Raw genomic sequence first — 21,767 nt, 5'->3', positions numbered from 1 at the left:
TATGATGAAGTCACGCTTCCTTGTTAGTTTTAAATCGTTGTCCACTCACATTTGTCTTGTCTGTTCAGAGGTCCGTATGCAGGAGAGAGTCTTCCTGGGTATTGGAAACAAGCCCTTCATGGACATCCAGCCCAGCGAAGCGGCTATCAGTGACAGAGCTATAAACTATGTTCTGATAGGAAGGGGTGAGCATTTGGTGCAAACGCTACAACCTTTTTTTTTTTTTTCTTTTTTTTTTTGAAATCATAATTAGGTTTATAATGTTTGGTCATCCTGCTGCTGATGAAAACATAATTGTCCCTTCAGAAAACAAGGCGCTGTCCTCGTTGGGGTCGTCGGCCTCGCAGGGTGGGCTTCTGGAGGGACGACCAAAATCTGTTGGTTCAGGCAGCAGCTCCTCTTCCTCCTCTTCCTCTGGACGCGGTTCCATGCCCCCTATTGGATTTGTTGGTGGTGGTCCAAAGCGAAGGGTGGTCTCAGGGGGGCTTGTGGGATACGTATCGCCTCCTGGATCTCTAGAAGAGGATGAAATGGACCGTGAGAGTGGAAATCAGAACTTATTACGTGAGTGAAAATTTGAAGAAAGCAGGATTCACATTTCCTGTACAACATTAGCAACCTTAAGATCTGGCTTATTACTTCTAGTGCGAAGGCAAGGGTTTTCCTTTGCAAGACTTGTTTCTGTCAAGGTAGAAGGTTTTGCTAACGCCAAAGTAAAGCCAATCGGTAAACTCCTCCGCGTGTTTCTCCGTCCTCCAGTGGACAGCTCCGAGTCGTCGGGAGAGAGCGTGAGCGGTTTCAGCAGCTGCAGTCACAGCTGCCGCTCCGCTGCGGGAGAGATGGACGACAGCTCTTCTGTCTGCGCCTCGATCATCACCTTGAAAGAAGTCGGATCTGCTCGTTCCACCGAAGCTTTGTCCGTTTCCCAAAGCCCAGACACTCTTCAAGAATCTGCAGTGAGCAGCCCATCACCAGCAGCCCCCAGGATGAAACTCCAGCAGCAGCAGCATCAGACCGAGGATCTGCCTGACAGCAAGGTGTGACGCCTTTAATTTACTCTGCAGATGGTTTAAAACAATACAATGAAATGTATTTGCCTGCAGTGTCTATATTATTAAATACACAGTTTAAAAGATGGCGTGATTAAAATTAAATTATGAATCTTTCAGGCTGAAAGCACAAGTGCTGGAAAGTCTACAGAGGTTTGATCTGTGAGATGCGGTACAGTTTAAAGTAAGTATAACATAGAAATGATACTTGAAACTGCCGTCACACTGTCCCCTGTCTTGACAAGTGTGTTGATGTATTAAACAAAATGGTACTTTGGTCTGACGGAGGGGAAATTAAGTCTATTTTTGTGTAGTTTAATATGTATATTCTGATGGATGTAAAATATGCATCGTTTTACTTTTGCTTTGACGTCGCTGTCACATTTAAACTATTTTTAATTATATAAAGGATCAGCTGACCCAAGAGGTCAATTAATGTGCAGCTAAAGTGATCAAATGGCAGCACAGAGAGTCGACAGCTGGCTGGATTTGGCTTCTGTTGATGATCCAGACTTGAGTAAATCTTTATCAGCTGAATCTTTTGACTCTTCAAAAAAATAAAAATAAATAAAAAAATCTTCTCTGGAGATCAAATTGTGCCACTGGAACACAAATGACAGGGATTAAACTATTATTTGCACTTTGAATTTTACATAAATAATTTTTTTTTTTTTTTTTTGGTTGTATTTTTTGTGTTTCATTTTTCTCCAGAGGTTAAAAACAAATAAACGCTCACTGAAGGTCTTCAGCCCTGAATAAATTTGTTTTTGCTGCACCCAGGAGCCTTGGAAGTCAGATCGAGGAAGGACTTTACACCTCACCGCAAGACGGAAAACCAGTGGGAACTTTATTATACTCAGTGATCAGGTTAACCACTACCACCATTACGGATGACAAATAAATATTTCTTTGTGTCTTATTCATTCACGCACTAAAGGGATTCGTTCACAAATAGATGTTGGACACCGTTATATATCCAACTGATTTAACGAGATACAAAACAATGGACGCAATTTATTTACTACTGCCACTTTTACGTTTTATAAGTGTACCAATCATTTTGCATTTTGAGCTTGAGTTAGTGAGTAACCTCAAATATTTGAGTTGGAAGTTCGACTTCAGAGGATGTTCCAGTTGACTTGTAAGTCCTCGTGGAGCATACCATCGTTTCCAGCTGTTTCTATATTCTGTTACAAGTTTGTAAATAGTTTTTTTTTATATATATATAAAAACAGTTTTTTATATCACCACTAAAGCAATCACTTAGAAATGTATCTTAATTGATCTTGATTTTGAAATGCATACAGTATGACTTTACATAAAATAAAGCCATGTGATTTCTAGTTGTTCTAATCAGATATGTTTAGATGTAGATCATAAAATTAATGCAGTCAGGTTATCGTATTGCAGTGCTGCAGTTAATTGCACAGTGGCTTGAAAACATGTAATAAAAAATAAGTTTTGTTTATGTAATAATTCTGTTGGCATAAATATTATAACTTGGTGTTTAACATTTGATATAAAATTGCTTTTATTTTGAAAGTATTTCTTTCCATTTTCAGCCCATTTAAACTGCATTACTAGTAGATAGTGCATAATGTGTTGGCTTTTTATATCACAAAAAATATTCCCACAAAGTTTTTTGTGTTTGCATTTCGGTGTTTTGTAATAAAAATAACATTTTTGTATCAACCAGGGTTGAGTCTTTATTTATTTATTTTTTTCAGTTTCAACATGAACGATAATTAATAGGGATGTAATAACATTTTGCGATGTTGAAACACTCCAGAAATTTCTCTTAAGTCATGACGCCGCACCATTGTGCTGTCAGTTTCCTACTTTATTTCCTACTTCATTTGTCTGATACAAAATTGTATTTGATGACATAAAAACTTTAAGTGTGACAAAGTTAAAAACAGATGAAATCTAAAATGCTTTTCACATCCCTGTATTGTTATGAGCCCAGTACAAGACGTTTAGTGCTTTTAGTTTGAGATGTTGTTGTGTATACATTTGAGACATTTGAAATAAGTAATTTTTCAATGTCCCTATTATGTTGGTAGACCTGGCAAAAAGAAAGACATCTTATTAGACTGACATTTGGTATAAAACATACTGAAGAAGAATTTATTCTATTTAAAAAAACAAACAGGAAGCATTTCTTTTGCAATTTTTGAAATTAAGACCTGAGAATTCGATAAACATGCTAATCACATTCTATAGATTAGTAAAGCCTAGACTGGAATATTCTACACTTATTACAGATTTAAAAAAAACAACCCAAGAAGCAGTTTATGGTTTGTTAAACATTTTTTCTATTTTAGTCCAACAACTGGGTGCATATAATTAGATATAGATGTTTATCAAGGTGTATAGATTCAAAAAGACCTTTTGAGTGATATAGGAAACTGTCATAGATGGACATATTGATGAGCGATCAATACGGCAGACAGCTCGAGTTGACTGTGCAAAATTTTATTATTATTAGTATCAATCCATACACAATAAAATTATCTTTAGACTTATGATCTCATTAAACAAGAGAGACCATACTTCAAAGCATCAGCACATTCATATCAGCAAAACAATGGGAATTATTGGTTTTCCCACAAATATCTTCTAAATCTGGTGCTGTGAGAATAATGCACCATTAAATCTAAAAAAGAAGTTTTGACAGTGTCTGATGAAGTCGGTCAGTGCCTTGCAATAATATTCAAACTCCTTCAACTTTTTCACAATTTGTCAAAGTAGAACCACATATTTTAGTGAATGATGTTTATTATTTAATGTGGTAGAACAACGCAATGCAGAAATAAAAGAAAAAAATACTAACACAAATCAGAAATGAATTATTGAATCACAATGTGCTGCCTTGTGTTGGCCTATCACAGAAAATCTCAAGAAAATATATTGTTCAAGGGATATGAATAAATAAATAAATGTGCATATTTCCAAATTATCTCTGTTTTTCTTTCTTTCTTTTCTTACATTCTTAAAATTTCATGAGCAATCCAGATCATCCAAGTAACAAAAAACAAAATCCTCACTGTGTTATTTTGGTCTGATCTTTGGTCTTTTTAACATTCCTTGGCATGAAGGCCAACTTTGAGGCCAAAATGCTCACACAGAGAGCAAAACACACTTTAGTTTTGACCTCACATGGAAAAAAAAAGTGCTGCAAAATCCTCAGAAGAAACCATTTTTACTTATTGAACATGTTTTACAAATGAAGTGAAGGAATGTTTTCATGTTTGCTTTCTGTCTCCAGAATCTGCTAACTGAAACATTGTGATAGTAAATAATTTAACAAATAAAAGGAAGCACTACACAGGAAAAAAAAAAAAAAGAGATTATTTTATGGGTAAAATTAAAATGAAAAGCAAACAAACAAACAAACAAAAAAACCCCTATTAAATCCAGTTGTGCCTACATAATGTACTCTTAGGGTGATTCACCAAAACCAAAACCCATAGCAAACAGAAATATAGAAGTTTTGTTCACATGTTCATCTGATTAGGTGGTTATATATAATCAACTTGCGAATGCCTATCATATCCTTCCAGTCGGGAAGGATATGGTTTTTGTGTTGTAGTGAGGCAAGACCTTATTCAGGCGTTGGAGCGACAAACCCTTTGTACTTGGGAATGGCTACCTATGCGGCATTTTGGGGAAATTGTAGTCAGTGATTTTACAGAAGAGATTTGGAGTCCACACGCATGAATGGCACACAAGTTTTTATGAACTGTGCAATGCTGTGAGAGGTCTGGTGCAACCAGTGGCACATGTCAGGAAAAAAACTAATAATCATCCTAATACTTCCTGTCTTCCTCTTCATCATTTCGACAGTAGTAACATCCGGGTGTTGATTACGTGACTCTGATGCAAAAAAAAAAGTGTTTCCATTGTAGTTTTGCAAAATCCATCTATGTCGATGCGGCTGAGAAACTTGCATTTGTATAAAAACAAATGCATGGCGCACTTTCCAGATTTATGATAAAATTAGGAAAAACATCGATATTTGTACTTTATAGATATTTTTGCTTTGATCTGTCAAAACTAAAATCTCTTTAGTTTTGACTAAAGAGACTTTAGTCAAAACTAAAATCTCTCTAGTTTTGACTAAAGAGAAACTAAAACGTGAAAGTTTTAAGTTTCACGTTAAAAACTTCACTTTTTTAAAGTGAAAAAAGTGAAGTTGTGGCACTTGCAACAAAAATGCTTTTCTTTCAAAAATATAAAACAACTTTAAACACATTTCGAGTACAAGTCTTTGAGGAACAGGAGGCGTTTAAAGAAATCATTTTTAACTCATTTATGTGTATGTCCTCATTCATGTTTAATTTCTGGATGATGCAGAAACGGTCCGAGTGAGTGTTTGTCAAAAAGTGCATTGAAGCTTCCAGCGAAAAAAACATTTGACAGACTTTACTGTATCTGACGGGGAGGAGGTGAGTGAATCACTATTGCATACAGTTTGTGTGCGCAATGCAGCCAAGTCTCGCCTCGGGTCGTCTTTTTTTTTTTTTTTCTCCCCCCTCTCCGGTTAAATGAGGGTTGTGTCACACCCACTTTCTCTGACTGGTACAAGGAGGGTTAAATATAAGACCGAGATAACAGCAGAGAGGCATCTCGCTTTCTGCACTAAGCAAGACATTCATTCAAACAGAACCTCAGACTTTGAAAAGCACCGCAGCAGTCATGGCGCAAGGTAAGGAAATGCATCTGGACGCTTTGGTTAAATCTAACTTAATCTGGTTTTTAGAAAGTGATATCACAAGCCTAGATTGCTTGAATGCGTTTGCTTTACTGGTTGCAAGCAACATAAGCTTGCAAGCTAACGCTGATTGGTTGATTTTTGGCACCGCTGACATACTTTTGGTTTAATGACGTCTTGATTGATAGTGTAAGCGCAATTAGGTTTGACGCGAAAGTTTTCAGATCGATATGAACTTTTTATGTTTGAAAGAAAAATGTACAGAAACTTATTATTAGCAGAAAACAGATCATGTTTTAATTATAAGTAAGAAATTTCCCAGTTTAAGTCAGATTTACAGACTGTAGTAGAAGACACGTTTTGTTTTCTCACTGCCCGATATGAAATCAGATTAGTTTGGATCATTGGATCAGAAGAACTACAAATATTTCTGTTTGCAAAACGTAAATACGTCCACATCCAATAAACTTCATTGTTGCGAAATAGCCTATTAGAAGCTCACAGTGTCATGACATCATCAACATCTGGATTTCCCAAATTGTTCACAGACATAGTCGTCTTATAGAAATGTATGAATCTTTTTTTCTTTCTTTTTTATAAATTCAGTCTCATTGATTTTTCAGTATTAGGCCAATAGAAACTATTTTGGTAAAACTAATTAATCTAAAACATCAACATTTGGGAAAATAATATTTTGTGGGGTATCTAGATATGTGGTTTTCGCTCTACGTAATGATTATAATAATTATCTATGAATATGAGAAAATGTTCAATAAAGAGTTAGACAGGCAACACCCTGATGGCTTTAAACTGCTAATTTTCTAAGCTCCTGCAGCCTGTAGCTGTGCTGCATGTGCAGATTTTTCTAGTTGTGTGTGACTTAAGTTGTTCAAGTTGAACTGTTATCTATTATTTCTGTTTTCCTTGATGATTAAAAGCACGTTTGAGAACATTTGTTTAGAGAAAAGTGTTTTATTGCCTGGACTTGTGTAACGTCACTCTTTGAGTTGTCTTGTTCAAAGTTGGGCTGTAACCCTGCTGGCTCTCCCCCCACTTTCTGCTTCCTGCAAGTAGTAAATATGTTTGACTGGTAGTGTGTACCCAATGAGTCCACCCTCTTTTTCTGTCTCAGTCATCTCACAGCGAGTCGTCACTACACCTCGAATATTCTCATTGTTTTACAAAATAAACCACTGTTGCTGTTTGCAAACAGTTTAAATGAAGTAATGCAAACATTTCCAGTGAGCAGAAACCAAACAGACACCACAAGCAGTTGTGGAGCAAAATCCAGCAATAATTAAAGGAGAGAACTCTGCTTCATACTAGAAAATAACTATAAAAAAACACCAATCTCAGACTTAGGTTTTTTTTTTTTTAATATATATAAAATTTTATTCATTACTAACGTTTTTGGTTTTTGATTTCTTGTGCAAGTCACACTCTTGAAATGGCCACTTACAACATACGTACTGTAATACTAGATGAACTCTTGGTGATCATTTGTCATATTGTTTATCATCTATCAGGATAAATTTCATATCATTATAATGATAATTTTTGATTTACCGTTGTCTCAATAAATTCCAATTAATGGTGTTAAAACCCCCAAAACTGACAATATTATCAGAGATTTAAGTATTTCTATTATCTCCAGAGCGTCAATAAATATCATTAAATTCTAAAACATGATCAAATGAAGTTACTTTGTCCAGATCTGAAGAAGCCTGTTTCAAAGATGAATGTTTTTTGAGAACAGGATTTGTGTTTGTGGTGCTTTGAATGCTCTGCCATGCAATCAGAACCAAACAGTCACCCACAAAATAAGCAATAAATTGTTTTTAATCACTGTTTTCATCATTAGCATAATTGTAACAGCACATCATGGTAAAAATTTAAATCCACATCATTCACCTCTACTCTTGTGACATAAAACTGTGTGTTTAAGTTTGCCGGTGGCCTAAACACTCACAAAGCCATCTTATTGTCATCAAGAATCAAACACATTCTGCATGGTCCGGTCCAACAGCACACAGCTAGAAGGAAAGGTCTTGCTGACATGAAAGCATAACAAATATTTCAGCTTGATGTTTAAGTAGACAACAGCTGCTCTGAGATTATAATAGCCTCTGAAAACAGGTGCAGCTCTGAGCTGCCGCTAATTGACTCTAAATTTGAGGGTCCATCCAGAATGATCTGCGTTAGACCCCCAGTGAAGGTATTCAGAAATATTCAAAGAGCAACTCTTCGTGTTTGTATTTTCACCCAGACGTCAAGCTGGAGCCAGAAGTAAATAACTGTCTCATAGAACTCTGGATGCTTTTTTGTCAATGTTGTTTTTCATGTTGTCACCAGAGAACTTCTGAAAAGCAAACGGAGCCTGTTTTTCTTCCTGTTTGTACACTTATTTCCACCTCCGCAACACATTTTCAGTCAACAAATTGTTGCTAAACAGCCTTACGACGTCACAAGTGACACCTGTGTTCCACACGAATGAAGCATTCATTTTTATTTTAAAAAGTGCCTGTGGTGTAGACCTGGAGTCTGAGTGGGTGTTACCTGTGAGACTGAAAACTTCATTCACATCAGAGTGTTTGCTTGTTTGTGTTTCCTGGACTAAAATAGTCTTTTTGGTCCTTGCTACCATGTTAGGTCATCTTTATTTAATTTCCCTTTAATGCTCATACTGAACCAAGTGTTGCTGATGACAGAGCCCTTTTTGTGCTGTGGGGTCAGGGTTTAAGGAGCGACAGGAGAGGCACAGGCACACAGAGAAGAAGGTGGGGAATCTCAGGAATCTCTCCTCGTATAATCCGTTCTGGTAGTGAAGTATCCCTATAGATTCAGCTGCAAGTCAAGGATGCATAAGGTTCCACTTTGAATCACAAATGTGCACCATCTGGCAGCCAGCGCTTGCCTTGTGTTGTGTTTTTTCTTCTTAATTACCAACAATGGACATAAATCTCTTCAGAAAGTTGGGCATCTGTTTTTCATTCCTTTTTCAGACATCTTGGGCATTCCTTCATACGTTATTAATTGAGCAGCACACTCTTAAAACTATGAGGCAAGAAAAAAAATAACTCAATATAGCATGTCAACCTACTTTTGGGTCAAACATGGACCAGTCTAGTTCTGGTTGGATTTAACATTAAAGTGTTGGATTGTGGGTTAACATGGCTCATGTTTAAATGTAAGGCTACAAAAACGTGGGTTGAAAAGGATAATCAATAAAATTGATTATTAAAGTAGGTAAAGGTAATTTTATTTATATAGCACATTTTCAGCAACAAGGCGATACAAAGTGCTTGTACGGGTAATGTTCTATAGCAACGTAATGTTTCCAGAGTTATTTGGGTGAAGGGGGGAAGGTTTTGATTTTGTATGTCTCCAATAGTTAATGAGTGAGAGGCAGGATAGGTCATCAGGTTATTACAGGAACACCCAGGAAAGACAATCATGTCCTGTGGTGGAAATTATCAACCAGCAATGGAGAACATGGGTACACATGCCAAGTCATAAATTTGCTCAGAAAAGAGTTTTCTGTTTTTAAAGCAGACCAGTTGACAACAAGAAAAGAAAAGAAAAAGAAAAAAGAAAGAAATATTAACACTATCATATTAGTGATATGATAGACCGACTACTTGCGAGTAAAGTAGTCGGTTTAAATTATAAAAACCTAAATTGGAACCTAAATTTCCAATTAAATTTAAGTTTATTTCCCATTAAAATTCTGAAATTCTGTTTATTAATCACAATCTACAGAAGCTCAGATGAAAAAAATGTGTTCACTTTTTAAAAACTTGAAATTCATAAAAAAAGAGGTGCGGCCCACGTTTCCCCTGCTGGTCAATGATCCAGAAAAGAAGTCTTCAGTGTAAGAGTCGCATCTCCAAGTCGGGCACTGAGGTATTGATGGAGGAGTGGTACAGTTTCTCATTACCATTTTTTTAAATGTATCTTTTCAAAGTTATGTCTTCAAATAGACATTAACATGTCCACAACAAGTAACAAGTTGATGAAAGGAGGCATAAAATAATGTATTTTAGTCAAAAATACACACATTAAGTGTACAGAAACCTGTCCACTCTGTTAAATGTTTTATGTAGTACTAAATCTAGTCTAAATATACTAAGGGTCATTAAGGGTTCTTGCTTTGTCTCTCCATCAGTTTGGTCTTCCCGGGGGCGGAGGGGGAAATGTTGAAGCCCTGTGATCTGGAACACTGTACCAACACCATCCTGTGTATATTTTGTTTCTGATGAAGGCCAAGATTAAACACTGACTACTTCCCAGAAATGTTTCTTAATTAACTTACGTAAAGCAGCAGGAAGCATTTGTAGCGCAACTAAGTCTAGCCCAGGCTTGACATCATAACAGGGACTTGAAGCGAAGATCTGGGCTTTAGTAAGTGGCGAAAGTCTAGCCTTCTGACATGCATTTCCATCTGTGGAGGTGTTACACAGGAGAACTGTAGCCTCTTGTTTATACAACTGTCCTTTGGATGGGACTCTGTGTGTTTTAGCGAGGTCCCTGGAGAAGGGAGACACTGTCCGTGTTTAGCTCCTATTGAATCATGCAGAAACTAAATGATCTTAATGAATAGTAAATAACCGAACAAGCTGGTGGTTATGTGTCTGATCTGAAGAGCTCACACTAAATCCTAACATGCAACCACATCATGTCTAAATTAGAAGAGATTGTTATGAATTAACAGCAATGATAAATGGGAGTGACAATGAGTTATATGAACCGTGCTCATCAGGACAGTACTACACTAAGTAATAAAGATTCTACATTATAGAACTAAAGTTTATGACATTTTTTCTAAGAATATACTCCATACCTGGGCTGCCTTTTGCCTTCAAAACTGCCTTATGTTATGTGATAACATATGCTCTTTTGGACTGACATTTTCCTGGTCAGCAACAATAATACTGAGGCAGCCTATGGTGCTAAAAGGATCTCTTAAGAAAATATCCCTCAAAATCTAAGTCTAGCATATGAATATTGAATTGGACATTAAGATCTGTTGCACAATCTGTTGCTATCCAACTTTGGAAAACCTCCAAGTTGTGACTGCAGTTTCCTGTTTTTCCCTGACAGGAGTGGCGCCATGTGTAGCCTGCTGATGCTGAAGCCCGTCAGTCTCGGGGTTCACTGTGTTGTAGATTCAGAGATGACATCCAACATATTTTGATTTCTGTTGCCTCTTTATTGTCTTGAACCAGGACTCTCATTCTCCCTCGACTTCTGACATCAAGGCCAAGCAATTCACACAACTGCTGATTGCTGGATGTAATTGGTTTTTCCACACCATTTTCTGAAAACTCCACAGATGGTTGTGAGTGAAAATCCCAGCAGATCAATAGTTCCTGAAGCACTCAAAACAGCTTATCTGGAAATAACAACCGTGTCACGTTCAAAGTCAGACTCCTTTTCTATCCGCTTAGTCCACTTAGAAACTTCCCATCCGCCACAGCCAGATGCATTCAGCTGCAGCGGTGTGATTGGTTTACGTAAACACACTGACTTTACAGCAACATTTTTTTATGTGTTATTATATGAGGTCAATTAAAGGACATCACAACAACAGCGTGTTAATAGAAAAACAAAATTTGACTTAATTTAAAACAAACAAAAAATTGCCAAAAATATTAATATGATAGAATCAGATAAAAGCCACTGTTTAGTATGCGTTTTTACATTTTTGTAGTAAAAATACTTCTCTTTGAGCTACTGATGCTTGCTTTATTTTAAGCTCTGGACATTGAGCGCTGGAACCCGGAGTGCTTGTTCAACAACACGGACCATCGCACCGACCTCAACGGAGTGGATCGGCTCATCGTCCGGAGAGGCCAGCCGTTCACCATCAGCCTGTACCTTCGGTCTGGGAGCTACCAGCCGGGCATCAGCTCTCTTGACTGCATCGCAGAAACAGGTGCAGTCTTTCAATTTAAATAGTTGCTGTTCATCTAAAAAAAAAATGCATGGATTAATTTAAATTATGGATTGTACAAGTGTGTTCCTCTCTGGTGAAAAAGCATCGAGGTTACTTCCTCTCATTCGGGAAGTGAGTGCACTCGCCCACTTATTGCTGGGTGTGTTTGTTTATGTTAATTTCCTTTGCAATCTGTTTAAATATGAAGAGGGAAAGGGAGCAGCAGCGGGAAGCATTCTAGTTCAAACATGAGAGGTGCTTCTCAATGTGTTCACTTTTCATCTTTAGTGCATTGTGCTGTACTTCCTTTGCTAAAGTCAAGCCCTCCAGCATTTTTGTGTATGACTGTAATCAGGCTCTTCTGTTATTGTTGGAAAGCGTAGCTCTTACATTGCATTGAACTTCTGAATTAAAAAAAGAAAAACCTATCTGTCTCTTGCAAAAAGCCTGATAAGGCAACAGCTGCAAACCACCCAATTCAACAGTGATATCAGGAAATGTTGCTGGTCGGAAGGGAAGTGTGTATAATCACAGATAATGCTATCGGGCCTTAAAACGCAGCTGTATTCTGATGGATTCAAGTTGGCTTTTCCATTCAAGTCAGGAAGAATATCGCAATGCAAAGCCAAAGGCATAGTTGCTTTAGTTGACAAAACTGCTGGAAGATCTTCCAGAGTTCTCTGAAGTTTAGTGGGTAAGCATTTATCGGTTATTTATGGCACCTCTGTGCTGTAAATGAATGTCCGAACAGTTACAGATGCTTTAAACCTAAAAACCTTAACCTTGTACATTGACTCTAAAAATATTCATATTTGTACACACTCATCATGGACACAGATGTTATGTTAAATTTGGCCATTTATTCCTGGATGTAATACACAACACACAGTTTTATATTGCAAAACTGCAAGGCACAAGTTAGAATTTATTTTCACCAGTTTGAAATCAAACAGGTTCGTAATAGTAGACTTAAATATTTACATGCCCCTAAACGTGGCTTACAGTCTCTTAAATGTCATGGGTTGCTTAAAAACCAACTCCATGTGAACGGGTCTGTGGTTCCCCACACCCACCGATGAACATTATGAAGAAACCTTACAGCACACATGCGCACAGATGTTCACATTCAGGAGCTTGTCTGGTAAAGTTGCAAACAATTTTGAAAGATTTGCTTTCTTCTTTCTAATTAACTGTTTCCTTGGTTGCTCTCAGGTCCTCAGCCCTCTGAGCAGTATGGCACCAGGGCCCGTTTTGGTCTCTCTTCTAGCATCGACACTTCCACCTGGAGCGCTACGGTAACCAGCCCCCCTGGAGACATGGTGGCCCTGTCCATCTGCTCGTCTCCCAAAGCTCCTATTGGACGCTACACCCTTACCCTGGGCCAATCAGAGAAGATTGAGTTCATTCTTCTGTTTAATCCCTGGTGTCCAGGTGGGTAAGCATGCCTGCATCTGGGAGGGAGGACATGTCTGTCAAGCAGAGGATTTAGTGGAGCTTAGATGATCATGTTTCACACCAGTGTGTGTTAAGGATTAGACCTGGCAAGAAGAGGGGATAATAAATCATAAAAAAAAATAATAATTGCCAAAACTTGGTGCATTGATCGATAATAAGCTGCAGTGAAGCATCTTAGGAATTTGTTTAAAACAAAAGTCTGCCAGTTTGAACTCACCTTGGGACATTGTTTGTGCTGTGTCTTGGCAACAGCGGATGCAGTGTATATGGACAACGAGCAGAATCTGGCAGAGTATGTGCTTTCTCAGGATGGGATCATCTTTCGAGGCAGCAGCAAACACATCATACCCACTCCCTGGAACTTTGGCCAGGTACCAACACCAACACTGACTCTGTTACCCTCTCCTTATCACCCTAAACAATCAGTCAGATCAGCCAGGAGTTTTGTCAGAGTGTTGAATGAGTTTCCATAAGAGTCATTACGATAAGAGGAAAATATGCTCTTACAAGATAACCTATGGGATTTCTAAAACGCTACAAAACTTATATGTGCATAAACTGTGCTGCTTTTACACTTCTTGAAAATATCCAGCTTGGTTTTGTTTTCCCACATTTACAGCATACCTTCCCACAGCCAAACATTCATTAAGTGCATTTGTTGTGTTTGCAGTTCGAAAGTGGAATCCTGGATATTTGTCTGAGGATTCTGGACATGAATCCCAAATGTTTAAGAAATCCTGGAAAAGACTACTCAGGGAGAAGGAACCCTATCTATGTAACCCGAGTGCTAAGTGCCATGGTACGACTAATTACTCCTGTCCAAGACTTAACATTTCACATGCGAAAAACGTTTTAGACCCAACTTTTTTGCTGTCCGCCAGGTGAATTGCAATGATGATAAAGGAGTATTGCTGGGAAACTGGACAGATGGATACGAGGGAGGGGTCAGTCCCTTGTTTTGGCGTGGCAGCGTGGAGATTCTGCGAAATTGGGACACTCAGTCCTGTCAGCCTGTTCGTTACGGACAATGCTGGGTGTTTGCTGCCGTGGCCTGCTCCGGTAAGAAACTGCAGGCTGTTGGCCTGTTTAGAGAAAACGACTCATTATTTTTTGTCAGTCAAAAACAGCAAACTTGATCTTCCTTTGTTTTAGTTTCCAGAGCATTGGGCATTCCTTGCCGAGTCATAACCAACTATCTGTCTGCCCACGACACCAATAGCAACCTGGTGATTGAGCATTATGTCAATGAAAACGGGGAACTCATTCAGTCCAGAGACATGATCTGGTTAGACTTCACTTACACTGTATTTACTGAGTGATTGGCAGTATTATGAACACTCACATTGTGTAATATATCTCCAGGAATTATCACTGCTGGGTGGAAAGCTGGATGACCAGACCTGACCTCAAGCCTGATTTTGACGGGTGGCAAGCTAGTGACCCCACTCCCCAGGAGAAGAGTGAAGGTAATACTTTTAAAATAAATATACATGTTTTGTAGAACTATTATCTGTTATTTTCAGTTCTAACATTGTCCCCTTTGTCTTAGGAGTGTATTGCTGCGGCCCCATCCCTCTCAGGGCCATCAAGGAGGGAGAGCTTACGTTCAAGTACGACGCCCCGTTTGTTTTCGCTGAAGTCAACGCTGATGTTGTCACAATGATGAAGAAAAAGGATGGCAGCACTTCAAAAGTTACCACAATCGGACTGGTGGGCCAGATGATCAGCACCAAGAGCGTTGGCAGTGACAGCAGAGAGGACATCACTCACCTCTACAAGTACCCTGAAGGTACCACATAACATGTAAAAATAATTATTTTCTATACGTAGAATACGTAGATATACTTGCATATAAAAGACAGGTAAGTAATTAAGTAAGTAATAGACTTTAAACTCTTATAAATTTTATTTTGTAGGCTGATTTGCACTCAGGCCATTCATATTAAATATTATTGGGTAAGATGAAAGTCACTCTTCCTTTATTGAATATTTTAATGGCCAAGCAATACCTTACCATTAGATTTTCACTTGTGCAACAAAAATGGTAGTTAAAAGATAAGAGCTGTTTATTTTTTACACTTTTTTGTGTAAAAAAATATTTGCCCCAATATGGATTTCCTCTATTCTAGAATATTTATTACTTTTAAATGTTTTAAATCAACAAACACAATGAATTAATTAATCAAAAGATAACCAGAGAAAATAAAAAAATGTAGATTTCAAATGATAGTTTAATTTATTTAGGTGAACCAAGCTATTCTAACTAGCCTAAATGCCCCCTTTGTAAAATCAGGAATTAAATGTGATTAAAATGCATCATAAACATTTGATATTGTAACACCTTATTTTAGGATGTAGATATCTTTAAAAAAAAAAAAAACGCTTGTCAAGAAATCTATGTCTCCTCTCACTGCTTTCAAAATAATTAATTTGTAAGTTTTAATATAGATGTACCTATTAAGTGGACTTAACAGCCTGTGTGACTATTAAAGCAGATGTTTAGGAGTGTATAACACAATATCAACGTAAAATTAGATGAGGAGTTTTCACAGGGAAGCATCTGCTGCAGCCCATAAATCCCGTAAGGGTTGCAAGGTCATTTGAAAAGAATTTGAAATCCATCCCTCTTATAGTAAGGAAGATATTTCACAAGTGGAAAAAATTACATGTTTGCCAAAACCCTCTCAAAAGACGACATATGAGCAAGTTCACACCGAGGTGAAACTGTGTAATACTCTGAGACATGCTTACTTAAAGATCTCAGAGTGGCAGTTCAAACTGTGCAGCCATCATTAGCTTCCCAGAGTCCTCACATTTCTACAGCACGTGTCCTCAAACGCCTCATACCATGTACTGTCAGTACATTTGGTAGATTTGCAGCCACACAGTCCATTTATATAAGTTGGAGGTTATTGTTGAGTATGAACTCCTCTATGTAGGAAAGTTCCTCGGTGAAATGTGAGGTTATCTGTCTGACAGCTGGATGTCATCAAAAGCCGAAGCCTGGAGCAGAACAATTAACCCAAGCGAAGGCACAAATGTCCACTACGGTGGTGCAAAAAGGAAAACAAATAGAGTCATCGAGATGGCCGAAGTTCAAGCCTCACCCCACTGAAAGTATCAGGCTGTACTTTAGAGAGGGCTGTCTATAAACAAACGCACGCAAAGCTCAGTGAAGACGTTGTATAAGAAAAATTGAACCGACTTGTTTGCGCCATGTTGTGAGAGACCGATTGGGTCATAAAGAAGACAGCTGTGTTTTAACAATCTGCGCAAGCATTTGGCAAATTTAAATGCTTAACTTCTGTTGAATAAATGTAATTAGAAAATATCACCTCCTGTTCTTTTTTGGCTTAGTTTTCCTTGGAGTAGATGAAGTGTAATTATTGAAAATACAAAGTATTTCTTCATCTGTTGCATGCATAATTTTCATTTTTCTAAATGTGTTCGCCTGCTGGAAACAGTCAAATCAAATGCTGTTAAAGCTTTCGGTTATTCCCTAAATCCCTTATCAACAGGTTATTAACTCGTATGTAAAAGACAAAACAATATATAGCATTTTGAATGTTTCATTTTTTATTTTTTTTTTTTGACCACCTAAAGTACAAAGTCTCCCCGAGAGTCAGTGCATTGTGCTTCCACATTCCCAGGATCTGATGAAGAGCGCGAAGCATTCACGAAAGCCAACCACCAAAACAAGCTTCTCCAAGAGAACCCAGACCTGGGGCTTCACGTCACCATCAAAGTTACGCCCGACATGAGGAAGGGCTGCGACTTTGACGTGTTTGCTGTTGTCACTAACCACACAGAGGGAGAGAAGAAGTGCCGCCTGGTGTTTGGGTCCTGCGCTGTGTCCTACAATGGGTTTTTGGGGGGAAATTGTGGTTTCAAAGACCTGCTGAATGTTCAGCTCCCACCAGGTGCAGGTGAGTCACGCCACCATCTTTACAGGGACATCTCTGAAATGATGCTTGTTCTAATTCTGTCAAAAATGCATTTGTGTGCGACACTCCAGAGAGGCGAGTTCCGCTAAGGCTGAATTACTCAAAGTATGGGAGCCAAGTCACAGAGGACAACTTAATTCGCCTGGCAGCTTTACTGCATGACTACTCCACAGGACAGGCCAAGCTGGCGATGAGAAACATCGTACTGGACAATCCTGAAATCAAAGTCAGAGTGAGTACAGTTCCTTTTTGTGCACTTTGAGGAGTGTTGCACGACCAATATTTTTGAAATCCTTTTGAGGTTATTCTGTCAGTTATTGTAAATATTTGGTTTTGATTCTTGTGCATTTCTGCAGCTCCTCCAGAGTAACCTTTGGCCTGTTTGTCTGGGCTCTCGTTGCCCAGCCTGTTAGTGTAGGTGGATGGCTGTGTCTTGGCAGGTTGGCAGATGTGCCTTTTTTTATTTTATTTAGATTTGATAAAGGACGATAATCTCTGTTCTATTCTATTAATAGATGTAAGATATTAAAAGCTTTGGACATTCTTAAATTTCACCCTGACCTGCCTGTTGGGCTCCTTTATCTTCATAATGTTTTCTTTTTCAATAATGTTTCAATAATATTTTCTAATAAACATTTGCAGAACAGCTGGATTTGTACTGAGATGAAATAGCAAATAGGTGGACTCTATTTATTAATTATCCTAAATCTCAATGCAATTGAGTGCACTGGACTTTATTAAGGGGTGTCACCGTGAAGGGGGCTGAATATAAAAGTATGCCACACTTTTCAGATTTTTTGTTTTCTTTTTCCAAATGCACATCTATTTCCTTCCACTATTTCCACTCTTTAGTTTTGTGCTACTTTTGTGTAGGTCCATCAGTCAACATTCAAATACAGTAATAGTTATGTCAAATCAGACATTAAGCGCATGAAACTCTTTTTTCCGATAACATTGAATGCAACACAACGTAACCTGACACCTACTGCTAAGTAGCTGCAAGTGCGAGAGAAGGACAGAGCGCGAGGCAGCAGCATTGATGGATATATGTTACTGGACTCGATATTACATNTTCTGCAAAGCACTGTTGATAAATTTAACAATCGGGTGATTTTAACAGATCAAAAGCAGTACAGACCCTAAGGTGAAGTGGAGCAGGACCGTTTTAAGGGTGACTATAAGGTATAGTTGTTGAGTGTGTATAGTACTGGAGCTACATAGCAGGTAAAAAGGTTAAGTTGGGTTATCCAGAAGCAATAGTTGTAGGGGTGTGCAGAATTTGTCAAATAAGTCAGAGTGAAATTGCAAAGATAAGCTTTCAATGCCATGTTTAAGAGCTGAATGGTGAATATGCAGCTCTGTGTTGGTAGAAGTTTGACCTGGCGATGACCGTGTAAGAAGCCAGAGTAAATACGCTGTAAATATCAGGCATTCGGTTTGATTGCCCGGAAGTGTCACGTTCAGAGACACATAACACACACAGAGGCCACAGCTGAGGAAGATGTTAGAAACTTCAGAGACACAAGCTGAGAGTTACTCCTTTGAGGAATTTAAATTTATCTTTTGTCCTTCTGACTTCTCACACAGCTGCAATGCAACTGCTGTAAAGCAGTCCTTTCCTTCTTTGGTGCTTCTTGTCTCCTTTTGCTTTTTCAGGTCACCTTCTGCAGATAAACCTTTTTAAGGCTGCTCTGTATTGCTTGTAAACATACCTCAGCTTGTAGATTTCAATTGTGGAGACGAAGTAGGAAAATGCATAGTTCTAAAATTTTACAAATTCTCGATTCAATTTAGGTGAATTTTGACTGGGCCATTAAAAAAGCATGCAGATCAGAAGGCAGCTGGTTGCAGTGGATTTTAATTCGTGGACCACAAAGTAAAGCGAGTTGAATACAAATGAGCATCTCAATTTAAGATTTTTAAATCCACTTCACACTTACTTTCTACGTTGTGTTGGTTTGCCACATAAAATCTCAACAAAATACACCGAAGTTCTTAGTTGCAATGTTGCAAGACTTTAATCAGGCTAATGTGGTTGTTCCCTACAGATCCTGGGTGAACCGAAGGAGAACCGGAAGCTGGCCGCAGAGATCAGCCTCCAGAACCCTCTGCCAGAGCCGCTGGACAACTGCTGCTTCAGCATTGAGGGGGCCAACCTCACTGGGGGAAACATCATCTCTGAGAGGTTGCTAGATTTCCAGCTGCACCTAAAATGATCTCCTGTTTACACACAATTTGTGTAGACAGGAGATTAAAAAGAATCCTTGCATTTTGATTTCTGTCTAGAGCAGCTCAAACACTGCTGCTCTGGCTGCATCACCTCCATAGATAGTCATAAGCAAAGAGTTCTGTGCCTGCAGTGATTTATATCTGTGAAATGTTTATGCAATCTGAGGATCTTGACAAAGCCTCCAAGCAGCGTTCAGAGAAGTAATACTTAAATATTTACCTTCCAGGTTGGGCTGCACGGTGGGACCAGGGGAAGACGCCAAAGTCAAAATCTACTTCACTCCGACCCATTCTGGCTTGAGAAAACTGGTCGTCGACTTCGATAGCAACAAGTTGTGTCACGTCAAGGGCTACAGGAATGTCATTATTGGAAAATGAGGTGTTATATTGACCTGAAGGTGGAAACATATTCCATCTGTTTTTCCATCATGCTTTTCCAAGCAAATTTACACTCTTTTATTTCTACCGACTTAAAAAAAAGCTTTTATTCTCATGTATTTTCTTCCTCTTCTTTTCTTATATCATTCATTTAAGCTTCCTGTTGTGAGAAAAAAAAATATAAGTTAGTAGAGAACTTTGTTAATCAAGGCATATATTTTAAAGTCTATTTGTATTCTTCTCAGTCTGAAGCGATGATTAGCATCACTTCAGATGCTAATAGGGCTTAACTTTTTTTTTTTTAAAGTTCTACAATTAAACTCCTGTCTACAACAAATAAAGAATTGTGAGAGCTTGAACACAGATTTTACAAAGAGTGACAACTGTTGCAGCATCTCATGTATATACATTTTGATTGTATCTTGGGAACAGTGAAATAAATACGAATCATCATCTGATGGGACGATGCGTGACTTTCATTTCAGAGGAATATGCTCTTCAAATAGTTGCTCCACCTTCCCACCACTCCCAATTTTAAGTGGCTTTCCAATTCCAATTGGAAATTTTCATTCTTCCTTTGCTCATCACACATCACATTGTTTACAACACAGATTCGATTCTGTCCAAGGCAGCCCAGCTAATTGCATCAAATCATTAACTTTCTAGGGCAAGCATGCCCTAGAAAGACATGGAAACCTCCATGTTGCCACATGCTTGCCCTAGAAAGTTAATGATTTGTTAAGTTAATGAAAGTTAATGATGGAAAGTTAATGAAAGTTAATGATGGAAACCTCCATGTTGCCACATGCTTGCAACATCCATGGCGACATGGAGGTTAATTTGAGGTTAATTTAATTTAACCATGGTTCTACTGGCTCATGGCTCACCGTGAGCAGCCATCTTCTGCTATCAGACTTTGGTTAGCAAAGAAAGAAAGATGCAGAACCACTGGACATATAGGGCAGAGGGGAGAAATGGTTTCACCAAAGACTTTATCGAGGAAAAAGACCTTCAGATAATAAAGCATTTCACGAGGAATACTTCTATGGCGATCAAATAAGAACCATATAGGTGGTTCATACTTTTGTCTCACTGAAGACTACATAAGAATATAACATAACCCTACATGTCTTTTAAGAGCTTGATAAACTTGTTTTACACACTAACCTGGACCCCCTTTTTAAACTTATAGACTGACAACATGTAAGAAACATAAAGTCCTCCTCCTTTCACATGTTCTGCTAAATGACCCCCTTCATTGTCATTTTCATTGTTCATGGACAGTTCACAATGCCAAAATTATGAAGACATTATACCTTAGTACTCCATGGAGGAATACTATTAATGTACAATCTCAGGTAAAGTGCTTTTTTAAAAAGTTTTGGGTATATAGTTCTTTGCTTTGGGTGACACTGCATTAGGGAATTGACTCAGTCATAAAAAGTTTCTGTCAGTTGTGCAGCAAACAATTTTTCCACAGGATATGATGTCTACGCACTGGTCGATTTTTGACGCTAATGTAGATTTCTGGTCAACACTTAATTAAAGGACTGTCCAGCTGTTTTAATGGACTCTGAAAAGTAATTTCTTATTCCGAAATTTAAAAATCGAGACAGACTAAACAAGCTAGAAACTATTCAGTAATTAAAGATAAGCCTCATGAGGTTGGCGTTAATGAAAGGAATCCCATTAAGAACCAGTATTTTTCCATCAAGTTACCTCAAATCAAACATTAAGTATCAGTAACCAAACCAGAACTCAGTTGTTGTCAGCAGGACATTTAGTGCAGTAGTACAATTATGAGCACTTCCCAGTGAACACCGGTTTCCCTGGAACAAATACCTTTCAGAGTTTAAGTGAGTTAAAATAATGTTATATCAGCACTCCGTAATATTTTTTGTTATTTCCGACAGTACATCTGCAGCAGTATTTCTGTCTTGCCTGGTGCTTTTCTTCATATGTGTATATCTTAAACAGTGCTGCTCTCTGCTGGTGAAAAAGATGAACTCAGTGTTGAAAAGCAGCATGGAGAGCTTGCTCCCGTCAGTCAGGAGCTGGCAGCA

At 38.2% G+C, this 21,767-nt stretch overlaps 2 protein-coding genes across 4 annotated transcripts in view; both read left to right on the top strand.

The window, feature by feature from the left end:
* The window catches only part of quob (quattro b), a 35,963-nt gene extending 33,222 nt beyond the window's left edge, over positions 1-2,741 (top strand). For all 3 annotated transcript variants that reach the window (XM_016672502.1, XM_016672501.1, XM_007554199.2), the window contains exons 20-24: positions 69-185; positions 307-564; positions 760-1,037; positions 1,170-1,233; positions 1,761-2,741. In XM_016672502.1, the coding sequence (XP_016527988.1) occupies positions 69-185; positions 307-564; positions 760-1,037; positions 1,170-1,208 (692 nt within the window). In that variant the 3' untranslated portion in view covers positions 1,209-1,233; positions 1,761-2,741. The remainder of the gene's footprint in view (positions 1-68; positions 186-306; positions 565-759; positions 1,038-1,169; positions 1,234-1,760) is intronic.
* A 2,858-nt stretch (positions 2,742-5,599) lies between these two features.
* tgm2b (transglutaminase 2b) lies at positions 5,600-20,162 on the top strand. The gene is made up of 13 exons (XM_007554197.2): positions 5,600-5,757; positions 11,519-11,698; positions 12,911-13,129; positions 13,406-13,524; positions 13,824-13,952; positions 14,035-14,212; positions 14,306-14,438; positions 14,516-14,619; positions 14,703-14,942; positions 16,804-17,079; positions 17,169-17,329; positions 19,146-19,282; positions 19,554-20,162. The coding sequence occupies exons 1-13, from the start codon at positions 5,748-5,750 to the stop codon at positions 19,702-19,704; spliced, it is 2,037 nt and encodes a 678-aa protein (XP_007554259.1). The 5' UTR covers positions 5,600-5,747; the 3' UTR covers positions 19,705-20,162.
* Positions 20,163-21,767: the final 1,605 nt, after the last annotated feature.

This window comes from Poecilia formosa, unplaced genomic scaffold (assembly GCF_000485575.1).
Source record: "Poecilia formosa unplaced genomic scaffold, Poecilia_formosa-5.1.2 Scaffold62, whole genome shotgun sequence".
In the NCBI taxonomy this organism is placed as follows: Eukaryota; Metazoa; Chordata; class Actinopteri; order Cyprinodontiformes; family Poeciliidae; genus Poecilia; species Poecilia formosa.
The sequence above is the reverse complement of the archived record's forward strand: the minus strand, read 5'-3'. Positions and strand labels throughout refer to the sequence as shown.

Excerpts from the sequence above, each read along its gene's own strand:
- tgm2b (XM_007554197.2), top strand. Across the intron at positions 14,439-14,515 it reads CAGTCCAGAGACATGATCTG|GAATTATCACTGCTGGGTGG; the intron begins GTTAGACTTCAC and ends ATATATCTCCAG. Across the intron at positions 17,330-19,145 it reads ATCCTGAAATCAAAGTCAGA|ATCCTGGGTGAACCGAAGGA; the intron begins GTGAGTACAGTT and ends TGTTCCCTACAG.